The sequence below is a fragment of the Perissodus microlepis genome, chromosome 12 (genome assembly GCF_051167445.1).
Source record: "Perissodus microlepis isolate ML-2025 ecotype Zambia chromosome 12, ASM5116744v1, whole genome shotgun sequence".
Classification (NCBI taxonomy): Eukaryota; Metazoa; Chordata; class Actinopteri; order Cichliformes; family Cichlidae; genus Perissodus; species Perissodus microlepis.
In genome coordinates this window covers 20,148,060-20,167,628 of record NC_140472.1, presented here as the reverse complement: position 1 = coordinate 20,167,628, position 19,569 = coordinate 20,148,060, and the positions used below count along the sequence as shown (strand labels likewise).

Sequence of the window (19,569 nt, the reverse complement as noted above, 5' to 3'; positions counted from 1 at the left end):
TACAAGTCAGGTGCCTGACGTTTTCTTGGTGCGAGGAATAAACAAAGACCGCTTTGAATTCAAAAAAACTTTATTGTAAACAGCATGAAAAAGAAAAAGCCACTGCAGTGAAGATTTTGTTCCCCGAAAACAAAACGATGTAAATGGAATTGAGTGATATTATATCGTGATGCGCCCAAGACCAAAATCAAATCTTTGAAATATACATCAGAGTAAACAGCAGCTGATAATAATAATTAGCATTCCTTTATTTTCAATATATACCTTTTCTCTGTATAATTCATCAGCATGTTTGGCATTGCATATGTGTGGTATAAAAACATAAAAATCACAAAATTTCATACTGCAACCTCCTCATAAAGTCTGATGCAAGGATGGATATATACAGATAGACATCATATTAGGTCATATACAGCAAACTGATGCATGTAAGTACAGTATAAAAATAGCATGCATCTCTGACTCACACACTCAACAGTCTTTATTCTGCAATGTATAAAAAAATTGGAAAAAGAAGAACTTTAAGGATGCACATTTTTTGAATTATGTGTACTATAAAGCCATACTAATTCATATTAGCATGCCTTTTATATAATCCAGTAAAAGAAACAGTGTGCAACATTAAATGTGCTACAACAATTATGGTTAATTTGGCCTCAGTGATACTCGAGGGATTTTTTTCCCCTATCAGTCACTGTTAAGATTGACATTTCTACACCCAAATCCTCCCTTACATCCAGAAATGAAAGTTAAACTGAATCTCTAAAGCTATGGTGGGCAAAAATGTTTTTGGTGTCATTATGAAAGGGGTGGGGGGGGTCAACAATAGCGTTTGTGAGGGAGCGGGAGTCCTCTACCTCCTCTTGGCTCTCTTGGGCAGTGAGGAAGAGGTGGAGGGTTAAGAAGGTTTTCACCCGCTAGAGCCGGGGGTATCCACATGAAGCTCAAGGTCAACAAAAATCCTTCTTTAACTGTGCGTAATGTGCAAAATCCTGCGCTCATCTGGTGGGAGAGACTTGAAACTGAGAGGTACGAGCTGCAGGTGGAGGCCCGCTCATTCTTTTCCCCTTTCAAAGTTCGTCCAACAGCAGCTTTAATGTGTGTTTGATTAGTACATCTAAGGAATCACAATCCTCCATTCGTACAATCCTTCAAGCAGGCAATAACAGAACCTGTTCGTAAACTCCAGACTTAATGTTTTAATAAAGAAAACTAATAAAAACAAAAAACATGATCAGGTGTAAAATAATGAATGCAAAGCAAAGTGGATGGAAATCAGCAATCTGTCTACATGCACACTGTGTCTTTCAGCCCCGACACACACCGACAGTCCACATCGTTTATTCACTAGTCACACATGGAGGGAAAAAAAAAAAGTAGCATGCAGTAAAGAAAAAAAGGCACTGGCACACACAGACCTCGTGTGTTTAGCGTTTCTCGATCTTCAGAGTCAGTACTTAGGTAAACTCTCTCTTGCATCCTCCAATTTGGTGAGAACCCACTGAAAATAAATAATGACCAAAGTTAGAACTAATTATTTTCACTAGTCGTGTATCCCGACTGCAAGGAAATATCAGCTTGAGTCCAAATTGCAAACTTACTTTGGCTATCTCTGGAGTTTTGAAGTTTATTATCTTCCCAAACTCTTTGGCATGAAAGACTGACTTCACTCTCTCCTGCAGTGGAAGGCGAGGTTCAGTGCAGAAGTGATAATAATAATAATAATAATAATAATAATAAAGAAAAATTTGGGTAGTAAATAAAGGTAACAGCTTTTTTGTTTGTTTGTTTTTACCTTGGCCTCAATGCGAAGTCGGCGGTCCTCTATAATGGTTGGATCCTTGGTGAACTCTTCAAACAGATACTGCCACTCACAGGTCAGCTGACCAAAAGTGCCTTTGGTCACAAAAAATATTCCCCTGGGAAAAAAAAGATGAGTGTGTTAAAGGAATGAATATCTTGTGGAAGAACAAAGAAAAATTTAAACTTTATATTTCAGTTTCTTTATCCCCAAAACAATGATTTCCAGTAATAGGCATTAAAAAAAGTAAAAAGACATAAGCTGAAGCCAACATGCGAGTGCCTTAAACCTTAATCTGAATGCCACCAGATGGCGATAGCTGTGGTTGTAAAAAGACTTTTGGTCCTATCTTTGTGAAAACAGCTTCCTGTCTCGACTGTAAACTTTTTCCAGCTCAGTTTGTGGGTCAATCATTCATTTTGGTTTAACTGAATTTAAAAAAAAAATGGATTTTTGAATAAATCTTCAAAATGACTTCACAGTCAGTTATACAGCTTACTATCTCGTTACATCCATATTTTGGGCGGGATTTTTTGCTGGTTTTTTTTTTTTTTTTTTTTGGGGGGGGGGGTGTTTTGTTTTGTTTTGTTTTTTAAACCAAGACAGCAGCAGTGGAAATGCTCATCTCCAGGATTCAAAACGGGGCTCCACAAAGCAACAGCTAACACCATGCCAGCTACATCCAAGTTTTATACAGTCCGTGTTAAGCTGTGGGCTGCAGCGCCCTGGTGGGCAATGAAGGTACTGCATGTCAGAAGTATGAACTCAAATCTTTACATTAGTTACAATTGAATTTGAATGTAACGCTGTTAATAGAGAGTCAAGTACAAGAAGTACATCAGAAGATTAAAACAAATGAATGAAAACAAAGGAAAGAATTTTCTTCACAGTTGATCTGAAAGCCTTGGTAGAAATACGCAAATACTATATAAATTTTACATAAATTTTAGCATCCAAACTGATTAGAAAAGAAAAAATTATGCATCATTTGAACCATATCTCAGCTCTTGGTCATTATCTCAAGTAAAACACTTTCTTGAACAGAAGAAAACAAACAAAAAAGGGTAAAGAAAACCCCCCAAACAAAACCACTCACCTCTTGGTGATCATCAGGAAGTCAGATTCATTGACTTTAGCATGAGCAAAGTACCTGTAGCTGGCAAAACGTCCATTCTCAATTTTCTAAAAAAAAAAGAAAGAGACTAGAAAAATAATTGTCCAAACAACAACATTGAAAAATACGTCACTGTCTGTCAAAAATTATATATAAAAGTAAAGGAAGCATGAGCTACCACAGCAAAAACAGTGAATCAGTATCTGCACAATAGCTTCCCTGTAACGAGACTGGAACATGTTGTGGGATGCAGATGCAGGACAGGATGAAACAAAGACGATGGCAGGTGGAAGTTTGAAATGCAAAGACTTTATTAAGAACAAAATATCAGTGAAAGGTTCCAGGTAATGACAAAAAAAAAAACACATAACAATGAAGGAAAAAAGTGTGATTATGATGACTTAAAGATGAACACTAATAAGTAAATAAATGAGAAAATGCCTGGTCCACAACAATGGCTTTTTTAAAAAAAAAATGCATAAACATTGCACTGTTAACATGTAGCTCTCAGATGACATTTCAGGATATTTAATTGAGAGACCTTTACAAGTGTTAGGACTGTGTTTTAGTTTGGACAAGAGGACACAGACTTTCAGACTTTAGTTTTCTGATTAGATCATACGAGTCAGCATGTGTGACCTTCACACAAACCTTCTCCAGCAGGAAACAAATACATCAACCTTAATCATGAATGGTTAATGGTCATGTGATACGAGGTTTACAGCCAAGTTGGACTTGGCTGAAAAATGGTGGCTGGAGATCATTTTTAGTTTGTTGTTGTGGAGCAGGGAAAAAAACAAAACAAAAAAAGGGTGATGAAAAAAAAACAAAAAAAAAAAACACAGTTAACAACAAAATATTAAAAAAAATAAAAACTTCTAAACCAGTGACACCAGTAATGAAAGTCCCTACTTTGGTTCACTTTAATCTAACCAAACATGATCTCCAAACTTTGGGACAACCCTCCAGCACAGACTACACACAAAACACCAACTCTACAGCTTTCACTTCTGTCACTGCTAGCTGTTTTTACTCATCTCCCTTATCCTCTGAGCCAGATCTACGCCATTCACTGTACGCCACTTGCCTCTGCGGACATGACAGGAGAAAAGTGTGGAGGGTTAGATCAGACCGAAGGTGCGAATCTTTCTGCTGATAAGGCGACTTCAAGGTGAGAGCCAAGGAAAAGTCTGAGTGACCTATCAGCAGTGTTCAAATCTGCAGTTTCAGACTTTAAAAGTATGGAGAGTAATATGTCTTAAAAGTGTTACAGATGCGTATGGTATGATCTACAAGTGTAAACTAAGAAATCACACAGGAAGTAGAGATGTCCTAGTTTTCCAGTGGGACTTGAACACAGTGCAAAGTGCACTAAAGGCTTTGCAGGTAAGTGAAAGGTTTTTTTTGTGTAGTTTCAGACATTTGTACGGACAGAAAGTTTTTAAAAGAGAAAATGATCAGATTTGTGAAGCTGAACTTAAAAAAAAAATGTGTCTGTAAATGAAACTAATTTTACTCGAGGCCAAATTACTTTGTATGTGTGTGAACTGAAGCACGCATTTGTGAGTCATCAAAAGTTTCACACAATAGAAGTCATTTACAAACAATTTTAAAATATTATATCTGACCTGAAAAAAGTAACAAGCATTAAATGCTCTTGGATCTATAAAAATGTAAATGGCTGTAAACTGGATAGATCACAAAGCCCTAATGCAATAGCTTAATTATTATTTGAGCAGATAAGATAATTATGGTGGACCTAAAAAGATGAAATTTTCCAGACTATCAGTTTAAACAGATCAGAATCCCTCCTAGCTTAGACTGTGATAAGCATTCCCTCTTCTCTCAAAGACACAAGGAAACATTTGGGAACAATCAGGAACAATGTGTTGAAGGCTTTTTAACAAAAGCATAAACATAAAACTGAAGAACCTACTCTGATTTATATACTATTACTCTATATGTCCTGGTCCTAATTTAAGCTGAAGGAACAACTCAGTTACTAACACATTACTACACACACGCAAACCTAAGCTGGTGAGACAGAAAGGTGACAAACTGAAGAAAGTCTTGAAGATGAAGTTAGAAACACAACGATGAGACAGTCAACATGGAGCAGACTGGCAATGATGTGAATCATATGACAAGATTTAAAACCCTTTTTTTAGCTTTAAATTTTGCAGAATCTTTATAAAAAAGCACCAATTTGTCCGCTGAAGTTATCTGGCCTCTCTTGTAGGCTGCTTTAATTTATCACCTTTCTGTAAATTTTAGGGAAATTAGGATTTTTACTACTAAACACAATGTGAAACTTCAACCCACTCTATCCAACTCACAGCTAGACAACGTCAACAAAAGGTTAGTTAAATATCAGACCTGAAACACATGTAAGCTGCTCTGAAATGTGAAAATTTGGCAAACATGATATATTTGGATTATATACAGACATTCTGTTGATTTCTGGTGTGAAATACAGCACATATAATCTTTTTCTTTCCTGTACCCTTTTATTCTTCCTTGCAGATTACAAGATTTAACCAATGCCGTTTCCTTTTAACCATAACTTAGTGATATAAAAAAGAGACATTTTTAATTCTATCCATCCGTAGTGTTCACATTTGTAACAAAGTTGCTGATAAAGGTTCCTTCTGAAAACTTGCATGGACATCCTCATATGCATTAATGATGCACATGGACCAGCCTCAGTTTGTAAGCTACTCTGCAGTCTGGCAGCTTAACCATCGTGTTGAACAGATTTCTCTCTGATTGCTTTCCTGGTTGTCAGTCTTGCATTGACCTCTCATTTCTTAATGGCATCTGAACACTGGGAACACGGTAGCTGAAACCTTTCTACCATTAATGAAGTATTGCTTAGCATCAATATCGCATCCTCTGCCAGAAGAAGAGTTTTTCACAACACTGATGAATGACTCACTCAAGACATAAAAGTGAATCAAGTGGGAATGAGGGGGTGCTCATTTTTTACCCATTGGATTGTATTGACTTCTTTTTACTCCAAAAATTAAACAAATATGTAATTTGTCCAGAGACTGCCAAACCTATTCCTACAGGAGTAGTAAAATTTCCCCAAACAACAAAGGCAACCATTTAGGGCAGGGGTCAGCAACCTTTAAGACCCAAAGAGCCATTTGGACCCGGTTTCCACGCAAAAGAAAACACTGGGTGCCGCAAGTACTTTCTGACATCTAAAATGAAGATAACACTGTATATATTGTTTTTTACCTTTATGCTTTGTATAAACAACTAAGGTGTGTTGCTTATAAAATCCATGAAGTGCCACAGAGAAAATTACATTTTATTTATGTAATTAACACATTTTGAACTCTTAAAGAAATATAACAAAAGGAAAGACACCCAGCTGAACTAAAATGATTCATGTAGCAAACAAAAACTGTTGTGAGCCGCCACCCTTATATCGCCTTTGGGCTTTTGAAGCCTTGACCTGACTTTTAAAAATTGGAAAAAAGCACTATGCTGCTGAAAAATGAAAAATAGATATTTACAAAATTCTGCCTAAATATGTATTTTGCCTGGTTAATGTGTGTGGTGGGGCGTGGTCTGTAGCGCCACTGCAGGGGAGGCGGACGCACCTGAGCGGCACCCGCAATCACGCCTCTCCGCCTTAACATCTGTGCTCTCTATGCTGTTGTGTTGGTATGTGTCGGGCTGTGAGCTGAAAAGCTACAGCCGGCTGTATGCGTACAGCAAGCGTGTGTGAAAAGTGGTCAATAAAGAGATGCTGAAAAGCATGTTCATGCCGTGATATGTTTACAATGGGACTTCTGCTCCTGAACCTCTGCGCACAGCGTCTGCAAATTGGGGCTGTACGAAGTCACTTTCATCTTTACGCAGGACTGTAAGCTGTCATCTGTGAGGCGTGAGCGGTGTTTATTTTTAACATAATTCACGGTGGAGCTGCCGACATAATGTGGATCCGAAGATCCATAATTGGCCTCGGTTGAAAGTCTCGATAAATGAATGGTGTTTTGGCGGGTATACTGGCTTCCGCGAGTGTGACGCTTATTTTAAGCGATGAAAAAATAATAGAATATAATTTTATTTTTATATTTCAATATTACAATAATCTTCCAATTTAAAACTACAAGTTTAAAAAAAGAACTAACATAAATAAAATACACTTCAGCTAAAAACTTCTAATTTATTTTCCCAAACCACGCAGAGCCGCACTATAAGGACTAAAGAGCCGCATGCGACTCCGGAGCCGCAGGTTGCCGACCCCTGATTTAGGGCATCCAACACAGCTAAGAAAATCAGTCAAATAAGTTTGAAATGTAAAGATAATGACACCACATCACAGTAAAGATAAAACAACTTTAAAAATTAAATGACATGAATGCAACATTGTTAACAGAGTTTTCCATCTTTGTAAAAACTGGGAATGACTGTAAAAAGGTGATGATGGAGAGGGTTTTTGTCTTACCTGAAGCATCTGACTGCCGAGGCCTTCCCGCTCCTTATACGGTCGTATGACACCATCCTCGTGGATGAAGCGAGGAGGACGTAGAGACTGAACATCTTGTGACGTCTCTGCTGCCCTATATCGAGACAAGGAAGAGAACTGCATTTGGAAACACACACCTACACACAACTCAGGGCATAAACAAATTCAAACAGGACCTATCTGATTACACACTGATGCGGCAAGTGCACAATCACATAGCACAGACAGAAATAACTGTACCTCTTGATCCCTTGGAAAGTACTGCTGGCCATGTCAATAATGCCTCCTGTTGGTCGAGCTACTGCACCAACCAAACCTTTTCCAACACCTTTAAAAAAGCCTGCTGCCCCCTCTTTCTGGGCCCCTGCATAATAACACAAACACTGCAGCTTGAGTTCAAAGATCTTCAGGGCCAAATGCAGAGTCAAGTGTTCAATGGAAACACACCAACAGAACACATATTTTTTTGATCTCCTTTTAAATATTTTATGCCCTTATTTTATTGGACTAACATGTTTATACTTGTGGTCAGACTCATCTTACCTTTAATAGGTTTGGTAACGATCCCTGTGATCCCACTGACAAATCCCTGTAGGAAAAGGAAGATAACGCTGCAGAATAAATGACTCATTACAGCCGTGCATTTTCTTTCAGACTAGTTTGCAGTGTTGTTGTTGCTAGTCTTACTAGTTCCTACATCCTGCATCAACTGTGTGTTTCCTGCTGATAAACAGAGAGGAGCAACTTAAAACCAAAAAAACCAAACAGTTTTACATACAGACACCAGTCCTTTTCCACCCCTGGTCAGCCCCTCTCTCAGACCGCTGGGCTGTTTGTTCATAGCTTCTCGTCTCTTCTGCTGGTACTCCTCATCCATTGTGATCGCTGCGACACCCTTTGCCATGGCACCTGTTATCCTGGAGGCTGCACCTGCAATACCGCCTGAACAGCAAACATGATTCGTTACCTGAGACTATTTTTTAATATATCTTAAATGTTCATGTCAAAATTCAATTCACAATTGTGTCAGTGAAAATCTGAAATTTTAGGGCTCCAACATGGTGCTAAAAAGTCTCTGATGTGTAATGAAACAGCCACAGTTCACTGTTAAAGGCAATATAATGCTGAAATTTAACAGATATAACACTATATTAAAAACACATGCAGTAAAACGACAAATGCTCAGTTATTACACTGTTCAAATTACAGCCCTATATAGCAGCCATGAACCCATCCCAGTCAATCAACATGTATAATGACAGCAGATAAAGTGAGGACAGCGTGCAGGGCTGTACAAAAGTCTTTAACGACCTTCATTTCTTTTTATTTATTTTTTTCATGTGGTGATGAGCAATAATTCTCCGAGGTTTAGTACGTTTTTTGTTGGACATTTGCATGCTTACCTACAGCTCCTCCCACCAGCGCCTTAACCCCAAGAGCCATTCCTTCAACAAACTCCTCAGGGCCCTGGATGGCTCCCTAAAAAACAAAAGAGCAGTTATTGTGAATGTTAACCTGAATCCAATGTGGCCATATTTTCTAAATTACACAACGTAACTATTCAACAGGTTTTATAACGCACTTCAAAGCTAAAAGACACAGTTGAACTTGTCAATAATTTTATTGGATATCATTACCTGATAGGGCTCATAAAAGAAAGCCTCCACCCCTTCTGACAATCCTCTGATCAGTCCAAATGGGTTTCCAAGAACATCGAGGCCCAGCACCAGCACATACATCTGCTTAATAGCCTTGAGATACACATAGGTGGAAAATCAAAATATCACAACAAAAGAAGACAAGACAAATTGCCACTTGTCTGGTTTCATTGTGCTTGTATGTATTACCTGCTTAGAATAATGTCTGAGGACCTCCCACTGGAGCTGCTGAGTGGTGTAGAACTGGTAGGTCAATTCAAAAAAGGCCAGCCTGAAATAAATGTCACATTCAGCCAAGAAGCAGGGTTGGAATCACCAAGAACAAGTCACATGGAAGTAATTTAATGCTAATGGATGGCACATGCATGCTGTCTATTTGAGCCTTTTTCTGTATTCGTACTTGAAGACAACATCCTGCACATCAGTGAGCGTCGCGCCGATACTCTTTAGCAACAGATTTAGCGACTGCACAGGGATCAGTTCCGAATCTCTCTTCTGCTTCAAGCCATCCTCTCCGCCTGTGCTCAGAGAGAAACTCAGGTGCAGCTGACAAAAAGCACAAAAACATCAGCAGGCGTTACTATGGCAACAGAGAAATCGCAGAGATCAGTTCAGACACTATTTGTTTGACAGAAACTGCATTCGCACACACCTTAATGGGGGAAATGTGGAAGTACTCGTAGAGGCTGATGGGAGATTTGTCAGCAGCAGAGACATGGTTCAGTTCTGTCTTTATGTTCGTTATGTCCTTTTCAAACAGTTCCACCTGGAGCATCAGGGGAAAGGCACAACAGCTGTTGAGTTAACTGAATTATAATTATAACGTAATCTGAACAGAAAGGTAACGTTGTGTGTGTCAATGCGTGTAGCCGACCTCCTGTTCTGCGCTCGTGATGCTGTCGTTCTCTGGGGAGAACAGGTCCAGGATGGCGTACAGGAAGCCCAGATCAAGTTTTAGATCCATCTCCTGAATTAAAACCATAAAGTACCTGAGGCGAACAGAAATCAGGACTTAGACGAGTACAAATGAGAGCAAATTTCAGGAGTTAAACTTTCGGTTAACAGAGAATTGTAAGATTTCAGCTCACCCAAATATATTATTGGTCTTAAAAAGGACAAATAATATATTTATTTGTCTGGTAGATCATAATCTACCAGGTAGATTATGATCCTGCCCTCCATATACAATAACAATGAATATCAGCTAGAAAAACATAATTTGAGGAGAAAGTGAGAAAAGAAAAGAAAAACAATTACTTGATGCGTGAGATATCAGAGTGCCCCGCTGCTCGGGTAACAATGCTGATATCAGTTAGAGGTTTGGGTTCTGTGGAAAAAAATGTACAGAGTATGGTAATAAAGACGAAAGAGCTAAAATAGTCTATTATTGTAAATAAACAGATAACAAAAAACCTGCATTAACAGACCTGTCTCCATGGCGACAGACTTTGGCAGTTTCACGGGGTAAAAAACGTAAGGGAAGATGGCCCCAGGAAGCTGATTCTGGATCTGTAGAAGGAAAGGATGCAGGTCTGTTTAGTGCACAGACCAAACAGAGCTACACAGCTACGAAAATGCAATTAAGAAAAGCCTTTAGCTAACTTGCTTAATCTTCTTTTTCAATAATTATTGTAAATTGAATAAATTTTTTCACCTGTATCCGGTGAACTTGGATACGATAGGCGCTCTGTCGTGGTGAAATGCTGTACTCCACCTTCACACCCGGCAGGAAGTGCCTCCTAAGAGGAGCATCACATGGCTTCATTATCTGCATGTCCTGGCCAGTGGGATTAAAGCACACCTGGGAGACGATGACAAAAAAATTCAACAGTAATGATAATTATCCCATTATCATGTGCAATTTTAAATTCAGTTTTATGAACGAGTTTACATGCTATGTGGATAATCTAAAACCAACTATTTTCATTTGCTTTAATCCACCATTTTCATATGACAGAATAAAAATAATTGCAATATTTAACCTGAAAGCCGTTTTCCAGATCGAAAATTGCCTTGTCTACGGCCCCAGATTCCAGGTAGTCTTTGAACTTGTCCTCCATAACTTCAGCTTCTTTAATGGTCAGAGGCTTCCATCGACTCTTCTTCTTAGGTTTGAATTCCCACACAACATCAGAGCTTAAATAAAAGAGGAAAGAAATGAAAGTCTCAGATTAGTTAAGCAAGAAAACATAATTTATAGATAAAATTTATACACTCATTGGTCACTTTGTTAGGTACACCTGTTGAACTGCTCGTTAAACCAGCTATCTAATGTGTACATCAAAAGGCGCTTTTTAAAAAAAAAATTTTTTAGGAGTGTAGACATGGTCATGATGACCTGCTGCATTTCACATCTAGCATCAAAATAAAAATAAAAAAACAGGATTTAAGTGATTATTGTTGTCAGATGGTGCCACACTGCTGATCTACTTGGACTTTCCCACGAAACCATCTCTAGGTTTTTCAGAGAATGGTCTTGAAAAAACAAACAAAACAAAAAACAACTGAAAATATAAAATGTCTTGTTAATCCCAGAGGCAAGAGCAGAATGACCGACTCCTTCCACCTCATAAAAAGGCAGCAATAACTCCAATAAGCACTTGATTTAACCAAGATCTGCAGATGAACATTTCTGAGTGCAGAACACGTCAAGGCTTGAAACAGATGGGCTACATGGCACCTGCAAATTAGAGTTTACTTTAATTTACTATTTATTAAGCAAACACAAAAACGCAGCACCTTGTGATCCCAATGAAGGCAACCTCTTGGCTGGTGCTGTTGTTCACCAGCGATAGGCCCACATGCCGTAGTGCCAGGACGATTTCCTGTTGAGCAACCTGCACCTTCTCATTGTCACAGAGCATCTTGAAGACCCGTCGCTCCTCAGTGAACAGCACAACACGCTGGAGACCTTAGAACAGATAAATGAATAAAAACAACACACATTTCTTTTGTAACCCAAAGGAAAGTTGTTGTTCATTATCATTACAAAATGAATAAAAAACCTTAGAAATGAGTCAGACTTGCAGTTCGTAACTCCAACATCCTGCCAGAAAACTGTGTTTGTTTTTTTAATACTTTTTTTTTTTTTAACAGTTCTAGAGATTATATTACTATAATATGGCAACAATTAAGCACTGGCAATAAACTGTGGAAACTATAAACATCATTTCAGTTTATTCAACTGCACAAAACAGCTGAGCATTTTAAGATCATTCAACTTTACCTTCATAAAAGGAAATCACAAAAAGTTTGCCCTCCTTGTTTACATCCTCTCGCAGGTCCTAAAAGACAAAGCGTATAAACTTCAGTATCTTTAATCTTTATTTAGATACTGATCCACTGAAAGGAGCCAGCTGAGGTGTTCCGGGCATGTCCCACCGGGAGGAGGCCCCGGGGCAGACCCAGGACACGCTGGAGAGATTATATCTCTCGGCTGGCCTGGGAACGCCTTGGTGTTCCCCTGGATAAGCTGGAGGAGGTGGCTGGGAAGAGGGAGGTCTGGGCTTCTCTACTTAGGCTGCTGCCCCCAGGACCCGGTCCCGGATAAAGCAGAAGAAGATGGATGATCCAGATTTACATGATCTGTATCTATACAGTGTTAAACTAAAGGTAATCAAATTTATGAACGATTCATCACCACCAACAACATATTTACAGTTATTAACAATGAATTTGCAAAGGTGATACTACTTTAAAGACCTCACACTTAAAATTGGAACGTCAATGACGTAGTAACTTATCTAGATTATATATATTATCTATATATATTCACAGGTTACTGTAAGGTGTGAAGTACAGGCATAGGTGCAAAAAGTCTCAGCAGTCACAGGGTATCTAAAAACCAGCAGGTTCACATTCAGTGAGCTCATTATAATTACCTGCTTTCGCGAGCAGTACAGCCTTTTTCCCCCCTCAGGATATCATTTATGAATGAACCTATGATTGACTTTTAATATGCAAATCTTTAAGTAAAGCCAGCCTAATCAAATTTATACCTAAGACAGCAAATACTGCTTTTTTAAAAAAAAAAAACAACTTTCAGCAGAAACTGATTTTATTTGGGAAACGTAAGATATTTGTTTTTGGGGAAAAAAAGGATTACTGATAAACATTATTATTCAGACAGTTATTATTCTGACTTGCGCAGTACCTCTTCACTCTTTAGTGTCCCAGAGTAAGTGCTGCATTTCCAGGAGAGCGCTCGTGACCCAGTGGGCTCAGTCCAGGTGTAGTACACAGCTTTCCCAGCCTCCAGCTCCTCATGCTCCGCCTTTTTCTGAGAGCTGCATGTACACAAACCCACCAAGACAGACACATGCCGTATGTATCAGCAACATGAGTTAAAGCTACCAAAAATGAAACAAAGCAAAACAATTAATGACTGTGAAAATACAACAGAGCCCCTCCACCACAATCAAGGACCATGCCAGCAATCATTTTCTCTGAGTTGTCTCTCAGCCTGCAGCAGCAATTTTCATCAAAAGACAGAAATATGTCACCCAGAGGTCCCCAAATTCCTGGAAATAAAAGGCTCAAATATGCACGTTCACATATTAGTGAGGATTCTGAAACAAATATTCAATGGATAATAAAATGAAGACTGAAGGAAGAAGTGGCGAAGCTGGAATCTACAAAAGGGTATAAAAAGCACTAGTCGACAGCACTACAGGAAGAAGCAGGTGGTGTGATTCCTTTGGAGGAATCCCATCCAGTGAGCAGCATTCACATTTTTCTATAAGATCATAACATAGATGAAAGCAACACTGAGTAAATGGCTTAAGATTTGTATTCTGCTCCTTTAGATCTGTGTAAATTTCAGGTAGATCAGTAAAAAAAATAAGTGGGTAATGGTGTAGGTCTTTTATAAATAGAAAACTGAAACTGTGACACAGTCAGTGGCATTATGTTATGTACAGTGGAACCCCGACTTACGAATACCCCGTTTCACGAAAAATTCAAGTTACGAAGGCACTGAACGGCAATATTTCTGCCCGTGTTACGGCAAAATGCCCGAGTAACGAAATCCGCTGGCTCTGATTGGCTGAGCCTACAGTGCCCACAATGCCTTCTGAATCATGTGACAACCCCTTGGCTTCCGTACTTGCGCTTCACTGTTCCACTTGAACGACGTATTGTTGTTCTAGTTAGCAATTAGCCTATAGCCTATCGTTCAGCATCGCCTCACTCAAAAGGCGCAATGGGTGCTTCGACTTACGAAAATTTTTGACTTACGAAAGACCCTTGGGAACGAATTAATTTCGTAAGTCGGGGTTCCACTGTACTTAAAAAACAGAGTTTGATTATGGCAGAAGTAGGCCATGATATACACTAAAAGGAAATATTGAAAGTACAGTGATTACTAAATACAACTAATATAACTTTGGTTAAGGGAGCAGAGTACAGAGGCAAACTAGAATCAGAGCTCAAAGGATCTTTTTTATACTTCGGTTTATCTACACTTGTCCATCTGACCACACTCTGCACTCAAATGAACCATTAATGTAACATCGAGAACAAACCATGATTAGCTGCTGCATCGTTTGCATATTTGGTTAACTCTGGTTAATGTTTGGAGACATCTTCGTGATATACTTGATCCTTCCTCTTGGCTTCGCCCACATTCCCTCTTTCATTTTTTTATATACCCACTGTTTTACTTGCTATTTCAAGATAATTTGGGTCATTCCATCTTAAAAACATCAAATTTAAAAGCTACTACCTGATCATCTCAGATTTCCCTGAACAAATTTGAGGTGAAAAATACACTTTGGTGATTTGGTACATGGCATCCAAATGTGTTTGTTATTCTCCCCACATTTAAGCTCTAGGATCTGTGAACCCATTCACCTGATTTGGGTTTGGTTTTAAAGAACATTATGTGAAATGTATAAGAGAAGCTATAAAGAAATTTGAAGTCCCACACCTACAAAACTGTGGTTTCTATAGGTCTCGAAATCTGCTGCCAGAGATCAGACAGCTAAATATTTTTGGAACATCAGGTATTCATCATTCTATGTTAACCTGAGCTACGCTCCTAAAAGTCAACATGCAAAGAGCCACGGTACCAGATAATGAGTCTGAACCTAGCTCAATTATTTTTCTAGACAATGGCATTTTAAATCTAGCCTTCAAAAAATGATGTTAGAAAAATGTCTAAAAACACCCCTGCCTCCTTCTTCTATTTTTTTTAACTAATGACAGACTTGAAGTTTTGCTAAACTCTTTCCACTGGATTTTTTTAGGCAAATCTTAGATGATCCTGTGGGAGCTAATATGAAACCACCCATGCGTTACTCATAATGCAGTTTAAATAACCAAATGTACTAATGTGTGTTTAAATAGTTTTTCTTTTACCTTTGTCAAAGTTTACTAGACTGATTACTTCCTATAGGAAATAACTTTTTTCTGGTGATGACAATGTAACTACACTGATGGTTCTCTTTTGTAATTCCTGTTCCTCATTTCTATCTTTATTTTGAATTCAGAGTTTGTCAGAGGAGTTTCCCTTTTTCATATTTTCTACCTGTCCTCCTCCACTGAGAAGGAGAGGTCAAGTATCTCGTCAGCCACCCACGAGGATTCTGTCCGGACACTGCATGACCCACAACACACAAACAAACTGCTATCAGCAAAAATAATCACAGGAAATTATTATTAACTTAACTGTTTGAGGCAACTGGAACAGAAGAACAATATTGTTACTCAACAAATATGCAAAGACATATGTCAATAAAACATGGAAATGTAAATGTTTTGCGTGACGAAACCTGTAAAATGAATGGCTGCTGTTCATAAAATGGATAAAAACAAGAGACAGAAATAACTAGAAACACTAAGAAAAGGTTTTAGAAGTACATTCGCCACAAAAACATCCTACTTCTGGATAGAGCACCTAATATTAGGGTGAATGTGGCACACACAAAAAAATCTAACTGAAAAGAAACATTTTGCATTTTGAAAGTATTTCAAAAACACAGTTACAGACAACACCAAAGATCTACACTAATGCTAACAAACAGTATGACAGAATTTTTTTTTTTTTAAAAACACTTTAACTAAACACTGAAAGTCCCAAGGAAACAGAATTTCATAAAAACAGTTTAGACCTCAGTGACATGGGCCTAGAGGCCAGTTTGCAACCCTCTGGCAACCCCTAGTTGCTAAGGACAACTGGTTGGCAAATGGTTGATGGAGGTTTTTGGCTGTAGCTGAGTGAAATCAGTTGCAAAGATAGTGCTCAACAAATACCCACGTTGTGATTGCTTTGTTCACTAGTAAGCTGTTATGGTTGCAAATGGTCTGCATGGAAAACACCAACTTTTCTGCAAACAATTGCTGTTAGTGAAACCTAAAAAAAACAAACCTAAAACATTTTCTATATGTCCTTTTAACTGTGCCCCTCGGTTTTCTCACCTCTGATGGAACTGAAGAGTCTGATTTTTAGTGTGGTTGATGATGAGGAAAGGGGCTGCGCCATCATGGTAGTCAGAAAATTGAATAGTGGCCGAGTGTTCTGACAGATTCATGTCTACTATAATCCCACCTGCCTACACAAAAGAAACAAGCAACAGTCTGAAAGCCGTAATACAAAAGGCATGTGTCTGAAAATCATGTTAATCACCTCAATTACACATTATGTAAAAAAACAAACAAACAAACAAAAACAAACTTATATGCACACACAAATATTATTAACTATGTGCATTTCTGCTTACTTTGTTGTCCAGATGTAGCAATAAGCAGTTCTCTGGTCGTTTGAAGTCGATAGTCACTGGAGGCGATAGGGAAGCTTCTACTTTAATTTTAAGCTTCTTAGTGTCACTCTCAGGCCAGAAAGGGATGGCTGACTAAATGTGGGAGAAAAAAACAATACGATAAATGCTTCTTGTCAGATTATCAGTAGGTAAATACATTTTAAAACTTTATCAAGAAATTATCTTTAAATAAAGCATTTTTATGCACAAGAAACCTTTAGTCACATTAAATTTATAGAAATCAATCAGCACACATGTTCAGTTGTTACATCACATCTATTTATAAAGTTAAATGTAAGAATACCCAGGATCTTGTGTCTATGATATACTCAAACCAAAACCAAGACCTCAACCTGCATTGTTCAAAAAGAGAAAAATCTGAACAGGCTCTGACCTGTTCTGGTTTTGCCTCAGTCCAAGTTTCTTGCCCGTCTTCGCATATGAACACACTGTGCTTAGTTCTGTTGACCAGCATGTAGAAGGGCACAAAGGTCACAATGCGGGTCAGACTGAAACTGCTTGCATCGATCTTCACACCGACCTGAAATAAGACAGAGAATAAGACAGAAATATTACATGAATACAAAAAAGTACATATCCAATACACCTGCCTCTTTGGATCCTCTGCCTCCATCTCACCCTATCCCTCATCTACTTTCACTCTCAACATTTTCACCATTCCACCTGTCTTCCTCTCATCCACACAAATGTATTTTGTCTTTCTCCCACTGACTATCATTCCTCTTCTCTCCATAGCATGCTTCCACCTCTTCCCTACTCTCATTGTAGATCAAAATGCCATCTGCAAACATCACAGTCCACGCCAACTCCTGCCTGACCTCATCTGTCAACCTGTCCATCTCCAGTGCAAACAAGAAGCGGCTCAGAGCCAATCCCTGACTATCCCACTTTTTCTTCGCCAACCTCTTCCTTTACATATTTTTTTGACATTTTTATATAAAGAGATAAAATTTCAAATCTTACCAAATAATCTTTGAATCTGCCTTTGCATTTCACATCCCCGTGGCTCCCAACTGTGTCCAGAGAGAATTCATCAGATAGTTCACTTTCTGAGATCATAAGACGAACCTGGGGGAGGAAATACTTTAATCGAATAAATGTACTGAACCACTGGGACCACTGTGAACAATAATCAAACATGTTTCTTTTAAAGAGCTTTCAGTAAGACTGACTTAAAATAAATACCTTATTGTTTCGCAAGAAGTACCGAGGCTTGAATGAAAAGAGCAACGGCATCTTGTAGTCCATGGGATGTTTGCGGTGAATGTCATCAGCCTTGTACTGCAACAACCTGCCCGTCTTATTTATCATCCAGTACGGTGAATGGATAGCAACCACCATCTGCCCCAGATCATATTTAACATGAACCGCTATATCCAGCTCAGCCCTTTTCCTTTCCACTGCATCTCCATCTTCGTCTGCATCCTCTCTTAGAGACTTGAACACAATGAAGGTGATCTCTTCCTGATCACTGTTGAGTCTGTACAAGACAATAATTGTTTGTTTGTATCAGAAATGTGAAACAATTTAATGGAGACTGCACGTCTCTCTTATAAATATAACTATGCATCAACATTTTTTTGTCATGTTATTTAAGATCAACATACAATAAATACAGAGAATGTGTCAATAACAAAAAAAAAAGAGATTAAGTCACACCTATATACAGAAGACCAATCCTGAGCCAAGTACTCAATCAAGCGAAGATCAAGACTTGACTGGTTGATGACTGCAGTGTGAAGCTGAGCAGAGTGACCAGGGTCCAAAGTAGCCTCAGGTGCAGAGATTCCACTGTTCTGTTGAGCAACAGGGTGAAGAAAACAAAAGGTGTCTCTGCATTTGAAACTTCTACCTTGCTGCTTTCAGTTCATGCCAACTTGTAAAGAAAATACAATGGTTGAAAAAAAAAAAAAAGTCCCCAGTTACTTAAATTAAGATAACAGAGTTCCATATTACACATTTTTGCTATATTTTTTTTCAAGTATAAAATAAGACATTTTAAATATCTAAATGTGAGTGAATTTTCTTATCTTTCAGTTAAAATTACTAAACAGAAATGCCAGCATTGGACAAAACTAGGTTTATTAACTACTGCTTGTTTTTTGGGGTTTTTTTGCTGCATAGAGTCAACAGATTTTTTCCTATTTTGGATTAATGGAATGAATATATTTACTTCAAATTACCATGTAGGAAGCTGAAAATGTCATATATAACTAGTCTTCTGCAGCTTAATGTTACAGAAGTCTACAAATGAGGTGTTAAATACACACTAGATATTTGCTGTTGTATCTTGCCTTAATGCAGTGGTTCCCAAACTTTTTTTGCTAGGCCCCCCTTTGTTTTACAAGAAAAATGTTCGCGCACGCACGCGCACAAACACATCCTCCAACCACACACACCCATATTTTGCTTCATTGCGGTTTATTTCACACCTCAAACATTTAGTAAACAATTAAGCAAATACAAGTAATCTGCAATAGATTACAGGTAGTAATAAAATAAACTACTTACTCTGTTATGCTACGTCCACACCTACACGGGTATTTTTGAAAACGCAGCTGTTTCGTCCACACGTAAACGGCGTTTCGAATCACCGAAAACTGAGATTTTTTTAAGGCTCCTTTTTTGTGTTTACGTGTGGACGAGGAATACAGAGTTCGTCAGGCAACGTCAAAGGTATGTGCCTTTATTCACGTCACGCTGTGCGCGACGTTATTGTTTACATGAGATGAATA

General features: G+C 38.4%; 1 protein-coding gene across 5 annotated transcripts in view; it reads right to left on the bottom strand.

Moving 5' to 3' along the window:
• Positions 1 to 52: 52 nt before the first annotated feature.
• vps13a (vacuolar protein sorting 13 homolog A) overlaps positions 53 to 19,569 on the bottom strand; it is a 44,526-nt gene continuing 25,009 nt past the window's right edge. The window contains exons 49-76 of one of the 5 annotated variants that reach the window (XM_084945209.1): positions 18,494 to 18,630; positions 18,020 to 18,314; positions 17,798 to 17,917; positions 17,208 to 17,354; positions 16,775 to 16,906; positions 16,473 to 16,606; positions 15,583 to 15,651; positions 13,210 to 13,342; positions 12,283 to 12,340; positions 11,796 to 11,967; positions 11,039 to 11,192; positions 10,711 to 10,857; positions 10,484 to 10,565; positions 10,314 to 10,383; positions 9,931 to 10,045; positions 9,709 to 9,822; positions 9,457 to 9,602; positions 9,246 to 9,327; positions 9,036 to 9,149; positions 8,802 to 8,877; positions 8,177 to 8,340; positions 7,942 to 7,987; positions 7,639 to 7,762; positions 7,378 to 7,492; positions 2,898 to 2,983; positions 1,796 to 1,919; positions 1,602 to 1,676; positions 53 to 1,501 (exon numbers count right to left, since the gene is read on the bottom strand). In XM_084945209.1, the coding sequence (XP_084801335.1) occupies positions 1,451 to 1,501; positions 1,602 to 1,676; positions 1,796 to 1,919; positions 2,898 to 2,983; positions 7,378 to 7,492; positions 7,639 to 7,762; positions 7,942 to 7,987; positions 8,177 to 8,340; positions 8,802 to 8,877; positions 9,036 to 9,149; positions 9,246 to 9,327; positions 9,457 to 9,602; positions 9,709 to 9,822; positions 9,931 to 10,045; positions 10,314 to 10,383; positions 10,484 to 10,565; positions 10,711 to 10,857; positions 11,039 to 11,192; positions 11,796 to 11,967; positions 12,283 to 12,340; positions 13,210 to 13,342; positions 15,583 to 15,651; positions 16,473 to 16,606; positions 16,775 to 16,906; positions 17,208 to 17,354; positions 17,798 to 17,917; positions 18,020 to 18,314; positions 18,494 to 18,630 (3,282 nt within the window). In that variant the 3' untranslated portion in view covers positions 53 to 1,450. The other 4 variants (XM_084945210.1, XM_084945211.1, XM_084945212.1 and 1 more) reach the window with 4 other exon arrangements.